General features: G+C 35.3%; 1 protein-coding gene across 1 annotated transcript; it reads left to right on the forward strand.

Annotated features, from left to right (window-relative positions):
- The first annotated feature begins 231 nt into the window (after nt 1–231).
- On the forward strand, nt 232–21,835 carry slc6a6a (solute carrier family 6 member 6a). Its single transcript, XM_043246378.1, has 14 exons — nt 232–397; nt 5,207–5,436; nt 6,656–6,790; nt 10,820–11,063; nt 11,147–11,279; nt 12,651–12,785; nt 12,888–12,991; nt 13,088–13,212; nt 14,038–14,150; nt 16,266–16,403; nt 16,483–16,585; nt 17,756–17,856; nt 17,945–18,115; nt 19,178–21,835. The coding sequence occupies exons 2-14, from the start codon at nt 5,208–5,210 to the stop codon at nt 19,331–19,333; spliced, it is 1,887 nt and encodes a 628-aa protein (XP_043102313.1). The 5' UTR covers nt 232–397; nt 5,207; the 3' UTR covers nt 19,334–21,835.
- The last annotated feature ends 1,413 nt before the right edge of the window (nt 21,836–23,248 follow it).

Raw genomic sequence — 23,248 nt, forward strand, 5'->3', positions numbered from 1 at the left:
GTTTTAAATATACATTAAGCGTAAGCAAAAATAAATAAATAAACAAATAAAAAACATTGTGATATTCGAATGAATGAGACTCGACGGTGGATGCTTTCTGTGCCCCCTGCTGGCGTCATTTCATATAAACTCATTACCAAGCAACAAAATTGCCGCCCAGTGGCGCGACGCGAGCAACGCCGAGCGATGCGAAGCGAGCGTGTGCTTGTCTCTTTAAGAAACACTCCTGTTGCATGAGAGCCTGGTGTTTTTCCACTCTCTCCGTTATTACATGCGCTCGTATATAAGACAGAAGTCGGGGGGAGAGGGCGTAAAGATTATTTCCCTCGCTTTGTAGCCTCACCACAAGAAGACAAAAGAACAAGAGACGGACTTGAGCAATAAATTGCATTGTCAGGTGAGTGACACCTTACAGGTCAGTGGAGGATGAACTGTATCTTTAAGAGCATCTTTACGGAGCCTACATTTTATTAACGTTTTAAGTTCTTGTCAATTGTAAAAAAAATTTTTTGTCCAAGTCGGACATACGGTCATTTTTTTAATTAAAATATATGTTACGGTTAAATTTGCATCTCTTTATGTCTATATTATTTTTTTATTAACTCATTTATTTTTATTGTCAAAGAACGATATAAGGTCTCTCCTTTGAATCGGAAAAAAAAGACTTTAAACTGTTCTGCCATTCAGTTCTAATTAGAATGCAACACAAAAACAGCGTTCGTAAAATGTAACGTTTCTGGTATTGCACTGGAAGCTGCGCGCCTCGGTTGTTGTGCAGAAATGTGCTCGCGGGCTTTTGGAAGCTTAGCGTCATTAAATATTAAATGCATTCCATTTATTTTAGCGCCGTAATTAAAGATGAATTGTAAGTACTGGTTAACAGTGATCCGGTGTAATATACCCAACGAGAGGCTTGTGACAGCACCCTCAGGACCATCACAGAGCATCGTTCTCATAGCGCATGCCTCAACAACTTAATAAAAATGTAGGTTAATGTGAATTTATTCTGCTCCGCTCCTGCATGTAAACACCGACACCGCCGGAGACGGATCTGTCTCAAACGGGTTCATGTAACACCGCGCAGACACAATGTAGGTTATTGGGGCACAGCCAAGAAATTAACTTATTGTCTTGTCCGTTATTGGTCTATTGTGGTAAATGCCAAACCCTCGCTGATTGATATGCATTAGAGATGTAATTGACTCGAAAATGAGTGAGAGTTTGAGGCGTGTCCGCGCGCGCAGTCTTTTATTGTTGCTCGCGCGAGGTCTGCGTTTGTCATCCGAACATCCTAAAAACTTGTTTGGGGGTTTTGTAATTTATTCCGATAGCTGGGCTTTCCGAATTAAACACGCGTGGAGGGAAAAAAAAAAGAAGTAATTTAATCAGGAGCGCGCGCCAGAGAATTAGGGCACCTGCGACGCTCGAGCGAGCGGGATATTTTTCAGGTTTTTAATTTTGAGAGCAGACAGATTTAGTTTTATAATGCATGACACGAGTTGACCTTGCAGAAACAGCGCTTTGCACTTTCTCCTCAAAACCACTGAGGAAAGTACCGTGGCAGCGCCGTGCGCCCGGCCGTAAAAACTATGCAACAAAAATAACTAACATCATTTATGCATGCTTTTAAACGTTCCGCCTGTGAATGCGTTACGTTCCACATTCTATCATTTTGAAAATGTTATGAGAACGTACGTTAGAATATTCGATCAGTGCTTATCAACTGCTATTCAAAACATTCATTTATCCATTTATTAAGAACGTTTAAACGTTCTGTCGTTTTGAAAACGTTATGCAACCTTACACTTAAACATCTATCGATGTTTAAAACATTTTTTTTCAGAAAATTTCCTCGACCCCATGATAAAGTAACCTATAGTAGATGTTGACAATGTTATAAGAACGTTCCATGAACATTTCTTTTAAGATTTATTCCTGACAAAGTTATTATGGTAACGTTACCTGTTATTTATTTATATATACCATTTATATGTGGTAAAATGTCACAGTAAGTAGCATCATTGTTCTAAATCTGGGTCTTTTTGATCCCTCGCCCTAAATTGGCATCATTTTCTACTGTTGTATTTAAACATCATTGTTTGAATGACAAGACAGCGATGAACTAACATTAGCGCGTCTGACCTTCCATTACAGATAATGGCTTTAGATTAAATGTTGTCATTTCACTCTATAATATCCCATTTGCTTTATGAGTTTTCCTTTGTTAGCTTTTGCGTATAATTGGAGCATTAGACCATATTTTATCCTCTTTCCACAAGCTTTGAGCATTTTAATACATCCAGTACGCGCTTCAGAGTCGATAAGAGTATAATTTATAACCTTCACGGTTGCATATCCAGACAAGGTTAAGTTGCAGCTGTCTGTTTCTGTGGCCTTCTGATACATTGTCTTGGCTTGTCTCTTTTCTGCGCCTTTGGTCGATTAAACATGCATTTACATAGCTTTTGTTGATAGTAGGCTATCAGTGTTTGGCTATCAAGGCTAATAAGAGATCCGGGCTTATTTAGAAGGTCATTATTGGGGTCAAGGGAGGTTAAAGGGGCTGATGGCGATCGAGATAAGCCGAGCAGTGACCCTACAGTGTTTCTTTGCTCATGGCCAAAGCTACACCGGCACAAGGGCATTTATTCGACTCGTATGAGTCTAGAACCGGTCACAAGCCACTTTTTGGTGTTCTTATCGGTTTTATTTCACAATAAAACGACACATCGCTTGTCCTCCAGATGAGATAACGTGGACTTTTTGAGATTTAACGGCTCGTCGGAAAGAGCTCATGATCCAAATCCTTTCACAATCCATTTTTTTCATTATTATGTTATATCACACAATTTGCAAAATAAAACAGTGAGGGTGTTTCTAAAGCAGCATCTATCGGAGGGGCAGTATATTTGACATCGTTCTCTCGGCAGTGTCTCTTCGTTTTTTTATTTTATTTGATTGAACGTCGTGAAAAAATTACTGAAAATTACTGAAATTTTTTTTGCTAATCTCCCATTCACCGCTCTCGATTTTACCCAACTATGACGACTTCCGCTGCTGAGAAAACGTAAAAAAAAAAATTCTATTCATAATTAGAACAAAGTTTTAGAATTTTGAAAAACTTGATCAAATTTAAGTTCTAAAAGCATTGCAACATTGGTGCTGAAAATGCCCAGGTTTCTTCTTGGGATTATAAAATGTTTTTAATACTGTTCAAGTTAAAATTCGTCATATTTAAACATCCTAACGTTATTTTCACCTAAAATGTAGCATTGTTTGTTTTTAACATTCTAAGCAAATTATTAACGTGCGGTTTAATTAGAAAATGATTTAAAAGGTAATGTTTTTAGAATGTTTAAGTACAAATAAAATCATAAATATATTCAGCGAATGTTAATCTTATGTTTTTCTCAATCCTGTCGGGGCATACAAAAATAAGAATGTTCCATAAACGCCACTTTAAGAACATTATGTAAAATGCTAGCGAAAGTTATTTCCTGTTGGGGAATAATTCATGCTTTAAAGCTTAATATGCTTTTGGGATCATCTTAAATCATGATGGACAACACGATCGTCGCATTTTGTTCGCGAAGCTTAAATGAGAGTGACCAAGAAAATAGCAGACGCTCAGATTTATGCATTTTTAACTCTTTAAAACGGAAAACAAGAGCAATACAACTAGCTGTATCTGTCCAGGCTTCATCAGAAAGCTCGTCCTTAGATAAATCCTGATAGGAATAGAAAAGAGGAGGTTAATAAGTCGTGTGACGCCGATAAAACTATAGACACTAAAGTGGTATAAAAGCCAGAAACATGCAGAAAAAAAATGGCTCTGGCCAACTAGGACATGTCTAATGGAGTGAGCTGCTTTATCAGCGTCAGTGCTGGAGCTGTCAGCGTGAGTTTCAAACAGGATATCAGACTGAAGAAAGGCCTTCTCGGCTTCCTGCTCGCCCCGAATCTCAATTCAAGAGCTCATGTCTCACTCTTAGCTGGAGTCTTGTGTAAAATGACAAGCATTTAAACATTTTCTGCATGTATCCTTGCTGTGTGCACATTAGTTCTTGAGGTTTCCGTGTTATTCAGACGATTCCTAGGAATGTTTTGCATGAGCTTTGAGCAGTCAGCACTGAGATTTGCTGATTTTTTTGAGCTCTTCTAGATCTGTCTTATGTAACAGTACAAGCTTTGCACAGTCTCAGTGGATGTGATTTCATAGCTCAGATTTTCTGTTTATTTATCTGTTATGAGATTTATTCTGTCCTCGAGGGGTCTTCATGAAGGTTTTTCAGTTCAGTCACACATATAAATAGATATTTATGATACACCACTGCTTAGACGTTTGGGGCCTGTAATTTAAAAAAAAATGTTTTTAAAAGAGGTCGCCGTGGCTCTGTTTAGTTGATGAGAAATACATTTAAATCTACAGTATAATTTTTCTATGCTAATATATGTTTAAATTAGTGTCGGGCAACGGTTAATCATGTTTAATCGCATCCAATATAAATGTTTTTGTTTATATAATATATGTGTCTGTGTTGTGTATATTTATTATGTATAAATAAATATGCATGTATATATTTAAGAACAATTTTTATGCTTATATATTAAATCTATCTATCTATCTATCTATCTATCTATCTATATATATATATCTATATATATATATATATATATATATATATATATATATATTTAAAAATATCTATATATTTAAAAAAATAAATAAAATATATATATATATATATATATATATATATATATATATATATATATATATATATATATGTGTGTGTGTGCAAATAATTTCTGTGACTATACTCTGTACTCTTATATAAACAAAAAACTTTTATTTTGGATGTGATAAATCATTACCCAGCACTATGTGGTCATTTAAAAGCACTAAATGTCATTTATTCTGTGATGAATTTTCAGCATCATTACACACGATCCTTCAGAAAACATTCTGATATCTAATAAAAATGTCTATTTATTATTAATGTTAAAAAGCTTAATTTACTTCATATTTTGTCAGGATCCTCTGACGAATATGAAGTAAAAAAAATGCATTTATTAAATAGAAATACTTTGTAGAAGGATTATAAACATCTTTGCGGTCACTTTCATTTAATGCATATTTCCTAAATAAAAGTATAGATTTCTGTTGATCGGACGTTTGTAATCCCATCTTCTCTCTGCTTCTCAGCATGGCACAGAAGGAAAAGTTGCAGTGTCTGAAAGATTTCCATAAGGACACGTTGAAGCCGTCTCCCGGTAAGAGTCCTGGCACACGTCCTGAAGACGAGGCGGAGGGCAAAGCGCCGCAGCGGGAGAAATGGGCCAGCAAGCTGGATTTCGTGCTCTCTGTGGCCGGAGGTTTCGTTGGTTTAGGCAACGTTTGGCGTTTTCCGTACCTCTGCTACAAGAATGGCGGAGGTGAGGGTGTTTACATGTTTCATATGTCAACAAAATATGTTTGAGGTAACACTTTTCAGCCTCTGTGTACTGTAAATAGCGGCTAATGTCACGCGCAAACATAATCTTTTGACATTAAAGGGATAGCTCACCCAAAAATACAAAGTCTGTCTTTATTTACTAACCCTCAGGTTGTTTCAAACCTGTAAGAGTTTCTTTTTAAAGTTATTTTAAAGAAATTTGGTAACCAAATAGTTGCTAGTAGCCAGTGACGTCCAGAGTATGAAAATAAAAACATGCAATGGAAGTCAACGGCAACTGTAAAATATTCTTCAAATGTTATAAATATAATACTATTATTTAGACACTATAGTATTTATTCATATTTAGAATTTAAATTAGAATAGCTCTGTTTTTTCCATTTAAATTAATAAAATGAAATTGTCACGGTGCGGTTAGCGAGAGAGAGCACTCAACGAATAAGTGAACTTAAACACTTTTAATCTTCTATGAACAAAATAAATAATATCTTTATAGGCTGGTAGGCAGACAGGACAAAATAACCCCCACATGCATTTCAAGACGAGAACAGAAGCAAACTGGAACTTAAATACACACCAGAATTGACTTAACTAACAAGACACAGCTGAAGACAATGAGACAATTAGCTGAAATTAGAGCACATGGAACATGAAAACACAAAACAAAGAGTCCAAAGACGTGACAATTATACAAATAATTATAATAATATTTATATGTAATTAATTTAATCATTTTTGTATTAATTTTGCTATGTGCTATTATCATTTTATTTTTAATTTTTTTATTTTTATTTTAGTTAGCTGCCAAGGCAACATTTTAATGTTTAGGTTTAAGCCTTTCATTTGACATTTAGATTTTATCCCAATTAACTGCATTTTTTTTAAAAATAGTTAACAATGACAACAAGGCTTGCAGATTATTATTATTATTATTATTATTATTATTATTATTATTATTATTATATATAACATTACCATTATTTTTGCAAAATATTAGAAGCATGTATTTTTAAGCACTTTAATAAATATGTATTATTTGAGCAGTACAATATAGATCGTAATTTGAGTGGTAGGAGTACATTTCAGAGATGTCCATTGTAATACATTAAAGCAAACATCATTTTTGTTGTGTTTCTGTAATGTGCTTTTCTGTGCTGAATTTGTGTAATGTCTGCCTTATCTTGTGCTGGTGTTTCCAGGTGCATTTCTCATCCCCTACTTCATATTTCTGTTTGGCGGAGGTTTGCCCGTCTTCTTTCTGGAGGTGGCGCTCGGCCAGTTCACCTCTGAGGGAGGAATCACTTGCTGGGGCAAACTCTGCCCCATTTTCACCGGTGAGACAAACGGACGGATCGAGGCGAGAGTAAGAGAGAGAGACAGGACGAGACAGTCTGACTTTGATGATTTTTAATGACTCATCGGGCTCAGGCACATTTTAATCAGCATAAATCATATTTCATAATGCTCCCATCCCCCTGCTGGCTACTCGCGATCCCCCATGGCGGTGTCGACCAATCGGCACCGCCGTTACTGAGATGCGCTTTGAGTCTGATTGGCTGCTGAAGTGGCTCGTTAAAGCGTCTTCACTCTGACCTGCTTTCAGCATCTGATGCGGTTGCTAGGCAACACTAGAAGACGCTGTGTTCTTTTGAAACGTACCGTCATGTTCTTATCTGCGTGTAAGAGGGACGCGGGTCACTCGTATAAACACACACACACACACACTACATGTGCGTTTAATTCCCCATGATTTGTTTGCTTTGAGCCGCTCTGTGCTTCAGAGAGCTGTGACTAACACCCCACTCCGCATTTGGACATGTATTCTGATCTCCATGGCAACAGCAGTGAGAGGTGACTGAGATGCTTGCGATAGGATCTCCTCTCAACTCAGGAGCCAAAATCTTGGTTGGAAATGATTGAAACGATGAGAAACATAGCAGGACAGCAAGGTTTTCAGTGTTTTAGATTCCGCAGACTACCAAACATGATCACCCTCATGCGAGAGACCAACACTCTAAAATATATTTGCATATACAAAGATATTAATACTGTATGAAATATACAATATATATTTTGATTAAATTTTAATGTAATAATTAGAATTGCATTTATTTAGATAATATTATTTATTAGTTGGTCTTATTTGTATTATTATTATTTATTTTTAATGTTTTTATTTATATAAAATTGTATTTCTTTTTAAAATCAAATATATATTTATTTATTTAGTATTAATATTATAGTATTAACATGTAGTTAGTTCAATCATATTTTTTTCACATCTTTTTATTTTTTATTACAATAGCATAATAATTACAATAAAATATATGAAATTTGGTTTATTAATTTATTTTTAACAATTTAAGTCAATAATGTTAAAATGCATTTATTTTAATCAAATTAATTTATTTATTCTGTTAAATAAAATTGTATTAATTTATTTCAATAAATAATTGTAAATCAATTGTGAAATTTATTTACATTTAATTAATTTTAAATGTTTTTTATTTAAATAAAATTATATATTTTATCTTATATTTATCTTATTAGTTAGTTCAGTCTTATTTTTTTATTTTAACACAGTTTTATTATTTTTATTTAATTTTTATCCAATGTATTTTATTTATTTAAATCAAATTTCATTTATTTTAATCATGTTTAAATATTGTATTTATTTAGTTAAAATGATTACCATAAATTAACATTTTTTTTTATCAAGTTCAAAAATTCACCTTCATTTAATTTAATGTTTTTATTTGACTTAGTTGTTTTGATTATTATTATTATTATTATTATTATTTAAATGATTATTTATTTAAATCGAATTAATTAATTCTTTAAGTTTACCTATTATTAATTTATTTACATTACTTTTTTTTTTACATTTCAATGGACCCACAGCAATCCCTTGTGGACTCTTGGGCCCCAATTTGAAAAGCCCTGTCTTAGGAGATATTTTTATTACTTTAGTGCCTGACCTCTATATGCACACTTGCACGGGCACGCCGCTCACGTGTCTGGGTTTTATTTAGCACATACAGCGCAAATGAGTGATATTTCATGCCACCGTAAGCCTATTGTCCCCTTTGACCCAATCATTAGTCTCGGTGGCAGCTGACTGTTCTCTTTCGAACAAGCACATGCATCTACAGTAAAGTCGTACTCTTGCACGTTTGGGATTCTGATGTCAGCTGTCACTGCGGCTCCTGGCACCGCGGAGCGAGCTTGTGGCACTTTGTATTAATTATAGCATAAAACTGGCATTCGGCCCTTTGACTTCCCCTTAGCCCTAGAAAACTAACACTAAAAATATGATTTGAGGCGCTGTGTCAGAGCCAACAGGTGAAGCTTCATTGCTCTGAGAATAGAGCCGCTTCAGCTGCGTTTGACTCATTAACACACAGCAGGGCCCTCGGAGAAAACTGAGGCTCTCCGTCTCATAAAGTGCTCCGCTCTGCTTAGATGTGGCACATCTTATCAACAGACCTCATAATGTGAGGTATCGTTCATATCGCTAACTTTACATGCAGTACAAGCAGCGGTGCTTGTCTTCTCATCTCCGTGCAGCTTTAGTGCTGGCAGTGTGATGGTTTGATGAGCCATTTCTGGTTTGTGTCCATTGGGACTGCACTACAGAACAAGTGTCTGCTGACGAGATAAATAGCCCAATTAAAGGGGCCATATGACGTTGTTAAAAACACATTATTTTCCACATACTGTACATTATTGTTACCTCTCTAAGCCCTGACGCGCGGTCGATTTGCACAAAGCTTATCATTCTAAAAAAGCGAGCTGTGCTCTGATTGGCCAGCTACCCAGTGCGTTGCGATTGGTCGAACACCTCAACCATGTGACCAAAATGTTACACCCCTTACCATAACGTGATGCCATGTCCCAGCACTATGACACAAAAACGACAAAATGTATTTTTTGCATCCGGTGGGAACATAATTACCGATTAGCATGAATTACTACGATGGTTTTACACGTCGCGCGGCATCGAACCTCGCAAACATAACACCACGTCTGCATTTGTGATTGAAGAAACAACAAGATTTTGTTCACAGGGTATGGTTGCACCAAGTATACTACTAAATATTTGAGTGCTGATCCATTAAATCCAAGGTATAGAGTAAATATTTAAAGAAGCAAGAATAACGTCTGGAATAAAATAGAGATCGATTGAATTAGATCAGCGAGCTCATGTTTTACCTGACAGACGATGACATTGAAGTTTTCAATCATTTCCAATTTATAAGAGAAAACATGATATCAGTAATGCTTAATTAATAGCTCCCAGGCATGAAATTAAACACTTAAATTAAAAGGAAATTTTAAACTAATGTAATATAAATAAATCAATATTATTAACACACATACAAAAAAAATTAAGCAAATACATTTTCAGTTTGTGTACTTTACCAGCTTGTTTATCTATGTTTGATTTGAGTCCTAAAATATATTTAATATTTACATATTTAAATACACTATTTAGACTATAATGTCGTTTATACAAACTAATGTTCAAATGAGTAGCACAGGTATATTTGTAGCCACTAGCCAACAACATTGTATAAATCAAAATGATCCATTTCTTGTACGACAAAGTAATAATCATGTTTCATGAAGATATTTTGTAAATTTCCTTCCAAAAATATATGAAAACTTTATTTTTGATTTGTAATATGCATTCACTGTAAAAACAAAATAGTTGTTTCAACCTAATTTTTTTTTGTTTAGTCGACTAAAATATTTTAGTTGTAACTTAAATTAATATTTAAGTAACTTTAAATTTTAAGTTGACTCAACAAAAAAATTAGGCAGTGGGGTAACAAGTTATTTCAACTTAAAACCTTTTTTTTTACAGTCAGGCTAAGGATAACTTTGAAGGAATATTTTTTTGAATTTTTTGAAATATTTTTTTCAATATTTATTTGCACCCTCAGATTTGAGATTTTCAAATGGTTGGCTCATGGACAAATATTGTCCTCTTCTAACATCAATGGAAAGCTTATTCATTCATCTTTCAGATAAAGAAATAAAAAAGGTGCAGGGTCACATATTAGAATCATTTCTGAAGGATCATGTGACACTGAAGACGGGAGTAATTTATTTTAAAAAAGGCACTTTTCACTTTTTTAAAATTCAAAACACTAATTTTTCAGAATATTTCAGTTTTTGTATATATATATATATATTATAGATACAAAAATATATCTATTTAGATACAAAAAAATCTAGATATACATTTTGATGTAATGTAAGTATAATTCTGACAAGTCTAGAGTAAACACTGATGAATTATGAAAGCAAACAGGCTGAGTTTTGCTTTCTCACTGACTTGTGTTTTGTATATGCATCAGGAATCGGCTACGCTTCGATAGTGATCGTCTCTCTGCTGAACATCTACTACATCGTGATCCTGGCCTGGGGTCTGTACTACCTGCTGCAGTGTTTCCAGCACGAGCTGCCCTGGGCCCGCTGCAGACACAGCTGGAACACGGCCAACTGCGTGGAGGACACCGTCCGCAAGAACAAAACCCTCTGGCTCTCCGCTAACGTCACCAGCCTCACCAACCTCACCTCGCCGGTCACCGAATTCTGGGAGTGAGTATCGAGCGTTGTTCTGAGGCTGTGCGTACGGGGCCGATGCTCTGCTCTCATTCTCATCATTCTGGTGTCGCCTGCAGGAGGAACGTCCTCAGCATCTCTTCGGGGATCGACGAGGTCGGAGGTCTGAAGTGGGAGCTGGCGCTGTGCCTGCTGGCCGTCTGGATCATCTGCTTCTTCTGCATCTGGAAAGGAGTCAAATCCACTGGCAAGGTGAGTCCAAAGCAACGTCACAAAGCAGCCCGCTACAGTTTGTTCTACCACAGTTTGAGAAAAAGTCATTATTTTAAAGTGCCCCTATCATGCAGTTTGGAAAATTGAGCTTCCATGCAGTGTGTAACATCTCTAAGTGAATGAAAACATCCTGCAACGTTTTGAATCTGAAAGCGCACCGTGTATAAAGTTATTGTCTCTCAAAAGAAAGAGTCGACTCTAAATCATTGAAACGAGTCGTTTTTAAAAGCTGTTTCACGTTGGAGTTAGCGTATCGCCTCTCCACTCTTTTCGCATTGGTCTGAATGAAAAAGCAGATTCATTTTTTGCCACTGGGTGGCGCTTTTATAGAGTTAAAAGCTCACAAACACTGCTTTAAATGAAATCGACAAATCACCAGAGGGGTTTGGAAAAAGTCATTTGGGAGTCGTTGAACAAATAAGGTAAAAATAAATGCGTAAGAAAACAAAAGTGTTTTGTGACCTTGCGTGTGTGTCTACCTGTTGTTTTGACTCCCAAAACCAAAATATGGATCATAACCAATAATAGGGGCACCTTAAGAGTGAAAGTTGTAGCCAATCACATAAGATGACCAGTAGATATTAGTGTTGCCAGCAACATGCAAGCAATAACCTTTGCATTTCAATAAATTAGAAATAATTCATACTATTTAGAAATTAAGATGGCTCCCATAGTTTCAATAAGTCCCGATTCCTTGGTTTATTTGAAATCTTAGTATGTGTTTAATTACAGAAGTAGCAAAGAGCCAAAATGTCTGATTCTTGTTTACTTGGATCACTCAAATATAACTTTAAATATGTTAAATACTTATTGTATTGTATTGAACAGCATCTGAAATATTCATTTTTTGAAACATTATACATCTTTACTGCTACCTAAACAAAAGCCTTACCTATTACAGATGTATCCTTAAGTAAAACATTGCAGTTCCTTAAAATGTTTTCTAATTATGAATACGACCACATCATGTGAAAAACAAATAACTCAAATGACATGGTGATGCACATGAAATTGTCTCTAGATTGGTGTTTTTTTTTTCAATCTAGAAAATGTGTAGGATTACAATCACAGACAAACGCTGAGCCTCATTCATGAAACACGAGCAGAACCGATTTCTGTGTAAATCATTCGTTTTACGAACGATTTAAAGAATAATTTTTTGAGCAAAATAAGAAATCCATTCTGCTCGTTTTGTGAATAAGACCCAATTAATGTGCACTTTCACAAGCCTTCCTTTCAGAGTTTGTAGCTCTCTGCGGGCTTCATTTGTGCCTTACGTAGGTGTATAATTATTTTATATTCATTATGGTAATCCACGGAGCCTCTGGCTTCTTCTCGGTCTGTCTGTAGGTGGTCTATTTCACAGCGACGTTTCCTTTCCTCATGCTGATTGTGCTGCTGGTTCGTGGCGTGACTCTGCCTGGTGCCGCCGAGGGCATCAAGTTTTACCTTTACCCCGATCTGACCCGCCTAAAAGACCCTGAGGTACTGAAACGCACAGAAGAATATCTCAGTGCAATGCTGGTTTTCTTTTAAAAGAAATGTGATGAAGCAAACTGCAATCTCTGTCTCTGTGGACCGGTGTAGGTGTGGATTGATGCAGGCACTCAGATCTTTTTCTCATATGCTATTTGTCTTGGTGCGATGACATCATTGGGAAGCTACAACAAGTACAAGTATAACTGTTACAGGTCAGGCCTCGTGTGTTTTAAATGCATGTTTATAGCTGTATGCTGTCTGTTTATTTTACAAACGTTGTGTGTGTGTGTGTGTGTGTGTGTGTTTAGGGACTGCATGCTGCTGGGATGCCTGAACAGCGGTACCAGTTTCGTGTCAGGCTTTGCCATCTTCTCCGTCCTGGGGTTCATGGCACAGGAGCAGGGCGTGGCCATCGCCGATGTGGCAGAGTCAGGTAATGCTCAGGGTCAAAGGTCAAAAACCTGTTCGCACAGCATTCTTGAAATAAGAGGAAGACATCATGTGCTGTATGTTATATGAAGCTCTTTCAGCAGCATTTGGGGCACCGCCTCAATTATAGAAAATGATTCATTCTCTCAGAAGAAAAACATCACACAACATGTGTATATCATGTATAAATATAATTTAGAAAGGTGTAATACATCTAAAAATATTAAATATGTATAACAACAACAAAAAAAATATATATATATATATAATAATGCTGTCAAACGATGTATATATATACATACACACATACAGTATATATTTAAAAATATTTACATGCACAAAGGTATATTCATATAATTAATACACTGTACACTCATATATTATGCAAACAAAAATGGATTAATCGTGATTAATCGTTTGACAACACTAATATATATATGTATAGTGTATGTGTATATGTATACATGTGTGTGTGTATATATATATAGATATATATATATGTATATATATATATATATATATATATATATATATATATATATATATATATATATATATATTTTTTATTAATCTAATACATTTGTATATAAATAAAACAAATACACATTTTTATTAATCTATATATAGTTATATAAATAAAATATTTTTTATTTATATATAACATATATATATGTGTGTGTGTGTATATATATATATTTATATATATATATATATATATATATATATATATATATATATATATATATATATAAGAAGTTTTTTGTCCTTTCTGTGAGAGTCTGCTATGTCATGTTGTCATGTGACAGGCCTTTCTTCCTGTGTTTGTCAGGTCCTGGTCTGGCCTTCATCGCGTATCCAAAGGCCGTCACAATGATGCCGCTGCCGACGGTCTGGGCCATACTTTTCTTCATAATGCTTCTGCTGCTGGGCCTAGACAGTCAGGTTAGATCGGCACACACAAACACACACCTACATTTCCAGCTGCACTTAAATTAACGTCGTAGTTCACCCCAAAAATGTACACTCTGAGCACAAAAGGTAGAAGTCGTTTAATGGGTGAACATAGCGCTGAAGCGTGATTGGACGTCTCCGAGTAATAAAAACGTCCTCTGGGTGGTGTGACATATAAGTGTCCTGGTGTTGGAATGAAAGACTGCAAACACTGAGATGGTTAAGCCAGCAGATCATAATTTTGTAGCATAGCGTTGAGTCCTGATGTGAAACATCATCTCTCTGTGGCTGTGCACCAGCGGTGAGGAATTACGCCGCTATATTTTGGGCTGCCTCCCACAAACACACCCTCAAACACATATCACGAGACGCTGAAGGTATTCCGGTCTCATATGACTTGCTGAAAAGCCAACGTGCGGTGGATCACATTTCGTTTTGTGTATGTGTGTGTGTGAAATTACACTTACATGACACACACACACACAAGTAAAGACAACGAGAGCAACAACAGTGTGGGACATAAATAAGGGTGCCATTATTATGAATGTCATTAACTCAGCAGAAGGCAAAGAAAAGATGTCAAAAAAGATTTATTATCCCCTAGACTGTGCTGAAGCACGCATGTTTTCATTTTCCACAGTTCAGGGTCAGACGTCATCATTGTTTGTTCATTAGCACGCTTTACCTCAGATGACTTCAGGAGGCTTTTCCCATTAAAAGAAGTTTTTTTTTTGTTTAATCATTAATAATCATCGGTCTAAGCTATGCTTACAAACAGCTACAAAAGCAACAGTATAATGCACACAAACATTTTCTGAAGATTAAATAAAGCAGATGATGACTAATGTACATCCAAAATGTTTCTTCATTGGAAAAGATTTGGAGAAATCCTCTACAGTGAATGGGTGCCGTCAGGATGACACTCCAAACAGCAGATAAAAAGATCACACCACTCCAGTCCATCGATTCATTGCTTGTTACGCCAAGAGCTGCATGTTTGTGAGAAACAAACCCATCGCAAAAATGTTTTTAATTAAAACCATTGCTTTTGGCTAAAAATATAAGTCGATAATCCATAATAGCACTTCCTCGAGTGAACAAAATCCATCCCGCATTGTCTATTCCAATCAAAGCCATTGTGAATGTGCCTTGAACAGTCATTAAAACAGAAAATAAGTCACAGTATCTAAACATGATGAAATGACTAAAATTATATGGAGTACTGAAGTATTTTCGTCAAAATGCAAAAACTGTAAAAGCGAAAAATGTTGTAGCGATGGTCATTGGTGTTTTCCAAATCACGTTAAATGCCATTGTTCTGTAAATCAGTCGGTGTGAACTGTATCCTCACACCAGGCCTCAACCATGCACAACATATATTGCAAAATATGACAAAAGCTCTCTATTTCATGCTCATGTGTATTTTCTTGGAATACATAGAATAGATTTTAAAATGAGGTTTTATTGTATATAACAAACACAACAAGTGATCAGTGACAGGTCATTAAAACTGCATTTTTTTAATAAGCTTTTTCAATTCAGTGTCTTGCTGGTGTGTCACAAGCACTTATCCGTGTTACTACCTAACACTAAAACAATTCGCGGAAATGAAATGAAATGAAAAAAATATATAAAATGTAAAAAAAAATTTAAAAAATAATATAAATGACTAAAAATGAAATAATGCTAATAGAAATAAAAAAAAAACAATTATACAATACATAAAATTGTATAATTGTATAAAACACAATTATAAAATACAATTAAAAGCACATAAAAAATATACAAGTTAAAATGAAAATGTAAAAATATATAAACTAACTGAAATAGATAAGCTGAATAGAAATATAAATACAAACAGCACAAAAAATTACACAATGCACTAAAATTGCACTAAAATCTGAAAATCAAAAAAATATGTAACTGTAATCAGTAGTACTAAAATAACAAAAACTACTAATGAAAAGTTAATTGAATAATAAAAACTACCAAAGCACTTTAACTTAAATGAAAATGGTAAAAACGCTAGAAAATACTAATAAACGCTATAGTAATAACACTTGCAATTCTTGAATCTGTTCCATCGTGTGTGTTTTGTCCTATCAGTTTGTAGAAGTGGAGGGTCAGATCACCTCTCTGGTGGACCTGTACCCATCCCTCCTAAGGAAGGGATACCGGAGAGAAATCTTCATCGCTGTAATCTGCGTCATCAGTTACCTGCTGGGACTCACCATGGTCACTAAAGTAAGAGCGAGCGGACGGAGACGGAGGAGTGTGTTGATCTGCGGTGTATGAATGCTGAATGTGTGTCTGTCTGTCTCAGGGTGGCATGTACGTCTTCCAGCTGTTTGACTACTACGCCGCCAGCGGTGTGTGCCTTCTCTGGGTTGCATTCTTTGAATGTGTTGCAGTAGCCTGGGTTTACGGTAAGAGACACTAGTGCTTGACTCAATGGCCTTTCAGTATTAGCTTTTGATTTTATTTTGCATTTTTTCTTAAAATGTCACTTGTTTTTTTTAATGATCAGGCTAACAGCGAATTTTTTACTTTGCCTATAAAATGTGGGGATTTTTTTATTAATCATATTTTAATTAATATAGATATTTTCTAGAAGATAGTCATTCTAGTTTTAAAGCATATTATATATATATATATATATATATATATATATATATATATATATATATATATATATATATATATATATATATATATATATAATAACTAAGGCTTTTATTTTATTTTTTATTTTAATTTTGTTTAACTTTTTCTTACATTTTCACTTATTTTAAAAAAGTTAATGTCTATATTATATTGTACAATTTGTATATAAAAAAAAATCGTAATTAATCATGTTGTAATTCATTTGGTATATTAATATTCATTTGTTTGCATAAATACATTATTTGGTCATTTTAATTCCTAATGTACAAACACTAGTCCTTGACTAGATGGGGTTTCAATAAGTAAGAGTAAAAATGAAATGATGACCGGTTTCAGGGTTTCATAAATTTCCAAATATATGATTCATATTATGACTATAATTACATTCAGTAATGATGCTATAAATTTATCAGAAATAACAATAAAGACATTTATAATATTACAAAAAAGTTCAGTTTCAAATAATTTGTCATATATATATATATATATATATATATATATATATATATATATATATATATATATATATATATATGTGTGTGTGTGTGTGTGTGTGTGTTTTTTCAATGCTGGTGTATTAATATACATTTTAAGGTAAAATCACAGTATGTAATCATAAACACACACTATATGCACGATTATTATATGAGTGTCTTTTCAAAAACAGATGGTGCATCACTTGCGTTTGCAGCATAAATCCCGAGCTCATTTGTAGAGTCATGCCTCTTATGATCTTTGCATTATGCTCATTAATGTTGCTCAATCAGCAGTCTAACAATGTTTGCTGAGATTAATCTTATATAATCTTATTTAGTCTTATATAATCACATCAGTCCTCTTAGTTTATTTCTCTGGGCTTTATTTTTCATCCACATGAAATCGCCATAATAACGATCACAACTTAAATCTTGACTGCATGTGTGTGTTTGCAGGGGCTGATAATTTCTACGATGCTATAGAGGACATGATCGGCTACAGACCCAACGGCTGGATGAAATGGAGCTGGATGCTGATCACTCCCGTCCTTTGTGTGGTAAGTGTGGGAAGAAGAGCAAGTTATGCTTGACAAATATGGCAAGCAGCAGTGGTTTTTTGATTATATTCTCATTTTTCCACTTCAGGGTTGTTTTGTCTTTTCATTGGTGAAATACAAGCCGCTCACCTATAACAAGCTTTACGAGTATCCTGATTGGTCCATTGGATTGGGTTGGGCTCTTGCACTGGCTTCTATGATTTGCATCCCGATGATGGTCGTCATCAAAATCATCCAATCAGACGGCTCCCTGATAGAGGTGAGGATTAGGATGATTCTTAAGTTAAGAAAAAAAAGTATATATATATAAAATGTCTAAAATGTCATGTAAAAATTTAACTTATAGAAAAATAGTAATTCTATATTTAAAGTATATTATAATAAGGCTTAAGGGTGTAATTTATTTATATTTTTTTTTCATCTTTTCTTAAACTTATATATTTGCATATAATATATAATATTCATACTACATTATATGTTATTAAATATTTATTTTGTATTTCACTTTTTATAAAAATAATTGTGAACTTTTACTTGACCTGTATAACAAATATATAAAAGAATCAAATCAAATAATATTTTAAGGACTTTGGTATAATAACAAATATATCATAAAAAATAGATAATTATTTCACTTCAAATTATTTGTCATTATGTAGTTAATTATCTGTTATAATAACTTATGATTTTTATTTTAATTGACTTTATTTTTTATTTTAATATTTTATATTAATAGTTATATAAAATTTAGTTTAAAAATAAAAATAAACTAGACGCAGTTTCACAATCTGTATTTGTTTTAATTAAGTTTTAATTTAAGTATTAGGACCTTTCGCACCGCTGGAACCTTTTCATAGCATCCAGACTAATTGTGGAACATTTTTTTGCCGTGTTCAAGAACTAGGAACGGTTTAACTGAGCTTCTAGTTCAGAGTAGGGTCTAAAACAGTTCTAGGAACTATCAGTGACGCAAGTGTACGTCTCTTATCACGAAACCCAGTGACGCACAACAAAAACAGCTCTGATCATGGCTTCTTTCATTCGATGTTTGTTAACGCCGCCGTCAGTCGCTTCAGAGTTCCCGCTGCTGGTACGAACGCAACCAAAAACATTTCCCGAGGGAGAAACTGGATCTCCAGGAACTACCCCGCTGACTAGTTTCTAGAACTACGCGGTGCGAACTAGTGTGAACAGATACTGCTTTTCCAAACGAATGAACAAATAAACATAGCGTTGTCGAATGCTGTCCGGTTCTGGGCCATAGCATTAGCAGTCATCAGCTGTCATCTATGTCTCAAATCAAATAATGCCTTGTGTTCAGCGGATCAAAGCCGTCGCGGCGCCGGTTAAAGGAGGCGCGAGCTCTCGTCCTAAGGAGTACAGTCTGAAGAACAGCGAGCTGCTTCACCCGCTGGACCCCAACGGCATCCACGTCTTCACCAAACACAGCCACACCATCGTAGAAACTACTATGTGAGGCTCTCTAAGAGAGATTCCCATATTCTCCCGCTCCTGTCCTCTCCTATGGGAGATCCCGTTTTCCCTGTTGTCCCGCTCCCTTCCCCACCATTCCTCTCTCGCTCTGCACTAGTGCGTTTTTATGAAATGATCTTATATCGATATATCTTTTTTGCCATGTAGGGTTTGTATTCTGATTGTAATCAATGGTATTAGCATTAATGCTGATATTGTAATAACCTGATGTGAGCTTTAACCGTCTGGGGCGGTTTGTTTAATCTGTAGTGCACTGTTTCACATTAAACCACGTCCTAACCAGGAACGACACATGATTTACTGCCCACTGCATTACGATTTCTTTCATAGCAATCAGATTTTTGATCCTGAACAGCCACAATGAGACATTTCGCTTTCTATTTTGGTCCTGTCACTCACTTATTTTATTTGAATAATCTTAAATGTTCTTTTGAATTGAATTTGAATGAAATTACATTTTATTTGGAATATTATTCCTAAGTGAATTCTGAATTTTCTACTTCCCTGCAATAATAAATTTATTTAAAAATACTTAAAATCAGGAAATTTCTACTTTCTTATCAGATTTTAATTCATGTTCTATAGATACCATATATATATATATATATATATATATATATATATATATATATATATATATATATTATATATATATATATATATATATATATATTTATATATATATTTATGTTTTATATTGTGAATGCTGTTCACACTAATTCTAAAACAAATTTTTTAAATAGGTTTATAATATCATCAATAATTCGAATTTTTATAATGCTCTTGAATACCACTTAGCTCAAAATGGATCTGACCGGTCCAAACTCCTGCTCCGCATAGATTTACATACATAAATCATTGATCCGATTCAAATTGTATCGCTTTGCATGGCATTTTACTTCCTGTGAGGACTTTTATTGTGTCGCACCTGGTTAGTACTCAATTCATCAGCAGAGAGAGCGAGTTTTAGCTTCATTTTTAGAAAAAGACATACTGTAAAACAGCAACGAACTAAATGTGACATAAGCTACATTATGACGTCCGTCAGTGGTTGTGGCAGTAACTCTCGTTTCGATGAGGTTTTTAAATGTTCTTTGTCTTGAAGAAAAATGAATGTACCTCCGCTTTGAGCGGACGCCGTGCACGACATGCACAAACACGTAAGACATAAGCAAACCTTGACGCTCCGTCTTGTCGTCTCTCCTTGAACCATAGTGATCACTGCCATCGCACACATCGAGTTCCTCTAACACTGTAGGCAGCTGTGTTCACTAATAGAAGTATCATTTGATGCACTATTATAAGCGTCACTTACTGTAAGATGATCCGAGAGCTGATGATTATCAAACACCACACAGGGCCGTTTGGCAGCACTTTATTAGCTGTTCATGTACAGCGAGGTCTGACAATGCTTGTATATATTTTTTTCCAAGAAAATAAATTCAGCAACCATATTTGAATTCGTTTGGTATCGTATATCCTTCCGAAAGGCTGCTGTACATACTATATATTCATTTTTTGGATCGTTTCATTACGAGTTACACCATCAGCATAAGAATCAGCCGACATGAACAAAGCCCGATGAGCAACTTTGTGCTTCGACGGACCGTCCGTACAAAGAGTCGCATGATCAATGCCGCTAATCCGCTTTAAATCATTGACCTGCACAATTGTTTCTTTTCGATTCCCAGGCATTTCAGACGCCGTACGTCACATGATTCAGCACAGCCAAACTCGCTCACAATCATCAGATCATCAGCTTTCAGAAACCTGGGCTTTATGTCCTTGCACAGAGACACTGCCATTCCCCTCTCTGGCCTAAGAATGAGATTGTGCAATTGTCTTTTTAGCCTTAAAACCTCCAAATATTCAAGCTAATCACCAACAGCAAAGAACTGCCCCTCCTAATACCTGTGTCCTTTATCTTTGAACACCCATCCTCCATAAAAACCATCCCCTCTGACCCCAGCGTCTTTGTACACATCAGCTCATCCGAACTGACCTATGACCCCAAACCCTTCTAGATTTAGCCGGACCCACTCCAGACAATTTTGAGCTAACCGTTCACTAAGCAAGTGTTTGCTCATTTGTAGTATTTTCATTTATCTAAAATTTGCCTTTTTGTATTTAACCATTTTATACTGTACCTGATGTGATTGGTCATTTGCCTATATTTTTTTTCTGAATGTATTCAGAAATTTATATTTAAACGTTGATTAGTCGTCAGCCTAAATGCAACTTGCAGTGTGCAATATTTGTAAACAACCGGCTTCGTCCATTTTTTATTCTAAGTTCAGCTGGAAAGTACTGTATTACGATAAAAAGACGAAATTCAAGATACAATTTTTCATTCACATTTTTTGCTGTACTGTAAGGTAACTTGATTAAACAAAAACGAACAAAAAATCTTGTAAAACCAAAGTAGTTTTGTGACCATTCTAGATGCATATTGCATCTTTCAAACTAAATAAAAATGTCCAATCTTGGTATGTGTTGTGTCAAATCTGTTTAAAAATGTCTATACCTGCATTTTGACGTTCTCTACCAGGGATGATGAGGTTAAAGGTGAGCCATCGATGAAAATGCTTCTTTTTAACATCTCGAGAATAACTTTTGATATGTTGAAATACTTGATAATTCAAGTGTGTGGAAACGAGTGACTTCGACAAAACAAACTATGACAGTGAAGCTTGGTCTTACAAATACAGCTGATTTAAAGACAAACAGATATTTATAACCTAAACACAGCGGCAACTACCTAAATCTCGTAATTAGATAAACGGTTCATATTGACCGAATCACTGAATCGGCGAGTTCTGAAACAAACGCGGCACGAATGAATCGTTCAGTGAATCATCTGCGAACCAGTTCAGCTCATTGAAAAGCATCAACTCGCCTCATCAGTCAAATCCTTTGAATATTTGAACTCCGGCGATCTATATAACTCCCGTTTATGTGAAAATTGATGTCGTTTTCGGAGTTTCAAAACTCATTTCGACCGGATAATAATTTCATTAGCTCGTGAAACGTGCCGATCGAATTCGGATCACTACGCGAGGAGCGGACATATAATCAAACAATCCAAAAAAAGAAGAAAGAGAAAAATCTTTAAAGCTGAAAGGCCACTTACAAAATGAATACCCGATCAAAATTTCTCTTGCCATTACAAGTAGCCTAAATGAATCTTCCTCACAATGAAGAAAGCATCAACTAAGCTTTAAATTCACGTTCATGAGCTTTTTGTGAAATTTGGATCAACTCGTTGCTCGCCCTCTTCATATGTACATAGAGAACTATAATTTCCAAAGTCAGACATCACTCACGATGCAATGCCCCTGCAAATATCCAGTGTCTACTAAACTGTTCCTAGCAATACTTTTGATCAAACTATTAAACGCCTGTTGTGTCTCAGATCCACTACAAAATCAAACCTACGCCCATGCCAATAATCATTTGGGAAATACAACTCACCTGCAGCCAACCCGTTCAAGTGGCCCCATCCATCCCAGCACTGATTCAAGTTCAACAGATTCATTACATAGAATAGACTCTTTCTGAGCTTAGTTAACTCTACCCACATAGCAAAATTAATATTTCTTTGTTTTGAAGCGAACATCAAAAGTCACCACCCTTTATCCCACAAGCATTTATGCCTCCATCAGCCCACAATCCGATTATCACTACACATTTAATGTTAAATTCCCAGCACATGCATTAGGCTCCGCGTTTCCTCGAATCAGAATCCGCCCTTGGACTAAAATAGGAGCGGTGTCAAACGGCTTTGGCTTCCAGTATCTGACAGTGCGGTGAGGTGTGGGACAGCTCATCTCCACCTCGTGCCAACGCTGTCTGCAATATCAAACCCCCGAACGGCGTCCTGACAGGCACGCGTGAGAGA

Source organism: Puntigrus tetrazona, chromosome 8, assembly GCF_018831695.1.
Source record: "Puntigrus tetrazona isolate hp1 chromosome 8, ASM1883169v1, whole genome shotgun sequence".
Classification (NCBI taxonomy): Eukaryota; Metazoa; Chordata; class Actinopteri; order Cypriniformes; family Cyprinidae; genus Puntigrus; species Puntigrus tetrazona.

Excerpts from the sequence above, each read along its gene's own strand:
- slc6a6a (XM_043246378.1), top strand. The coding sequence starts at position 5,208 with ATGGCACAGAAGGAAAAGTTGCAGTGTCTGAAAGATTTCCATAAGGAC. Across the intron at positions 11,064-11,146 it reads CCGGTCACCGAATTCTGGGA|GAGGAACGTCCTCAGCATCT; the intron begins GTGAGTATCGAG and ends TGTCGCCTGCAG. Across the intron at positions 16,404-16,482 it reads GACTCACCATGGTCACTAAA|GGTGGCATGTACGTCTTCCA; the intron begins GTAAGAGCGAGC and ends TGTCTGTCTCAG.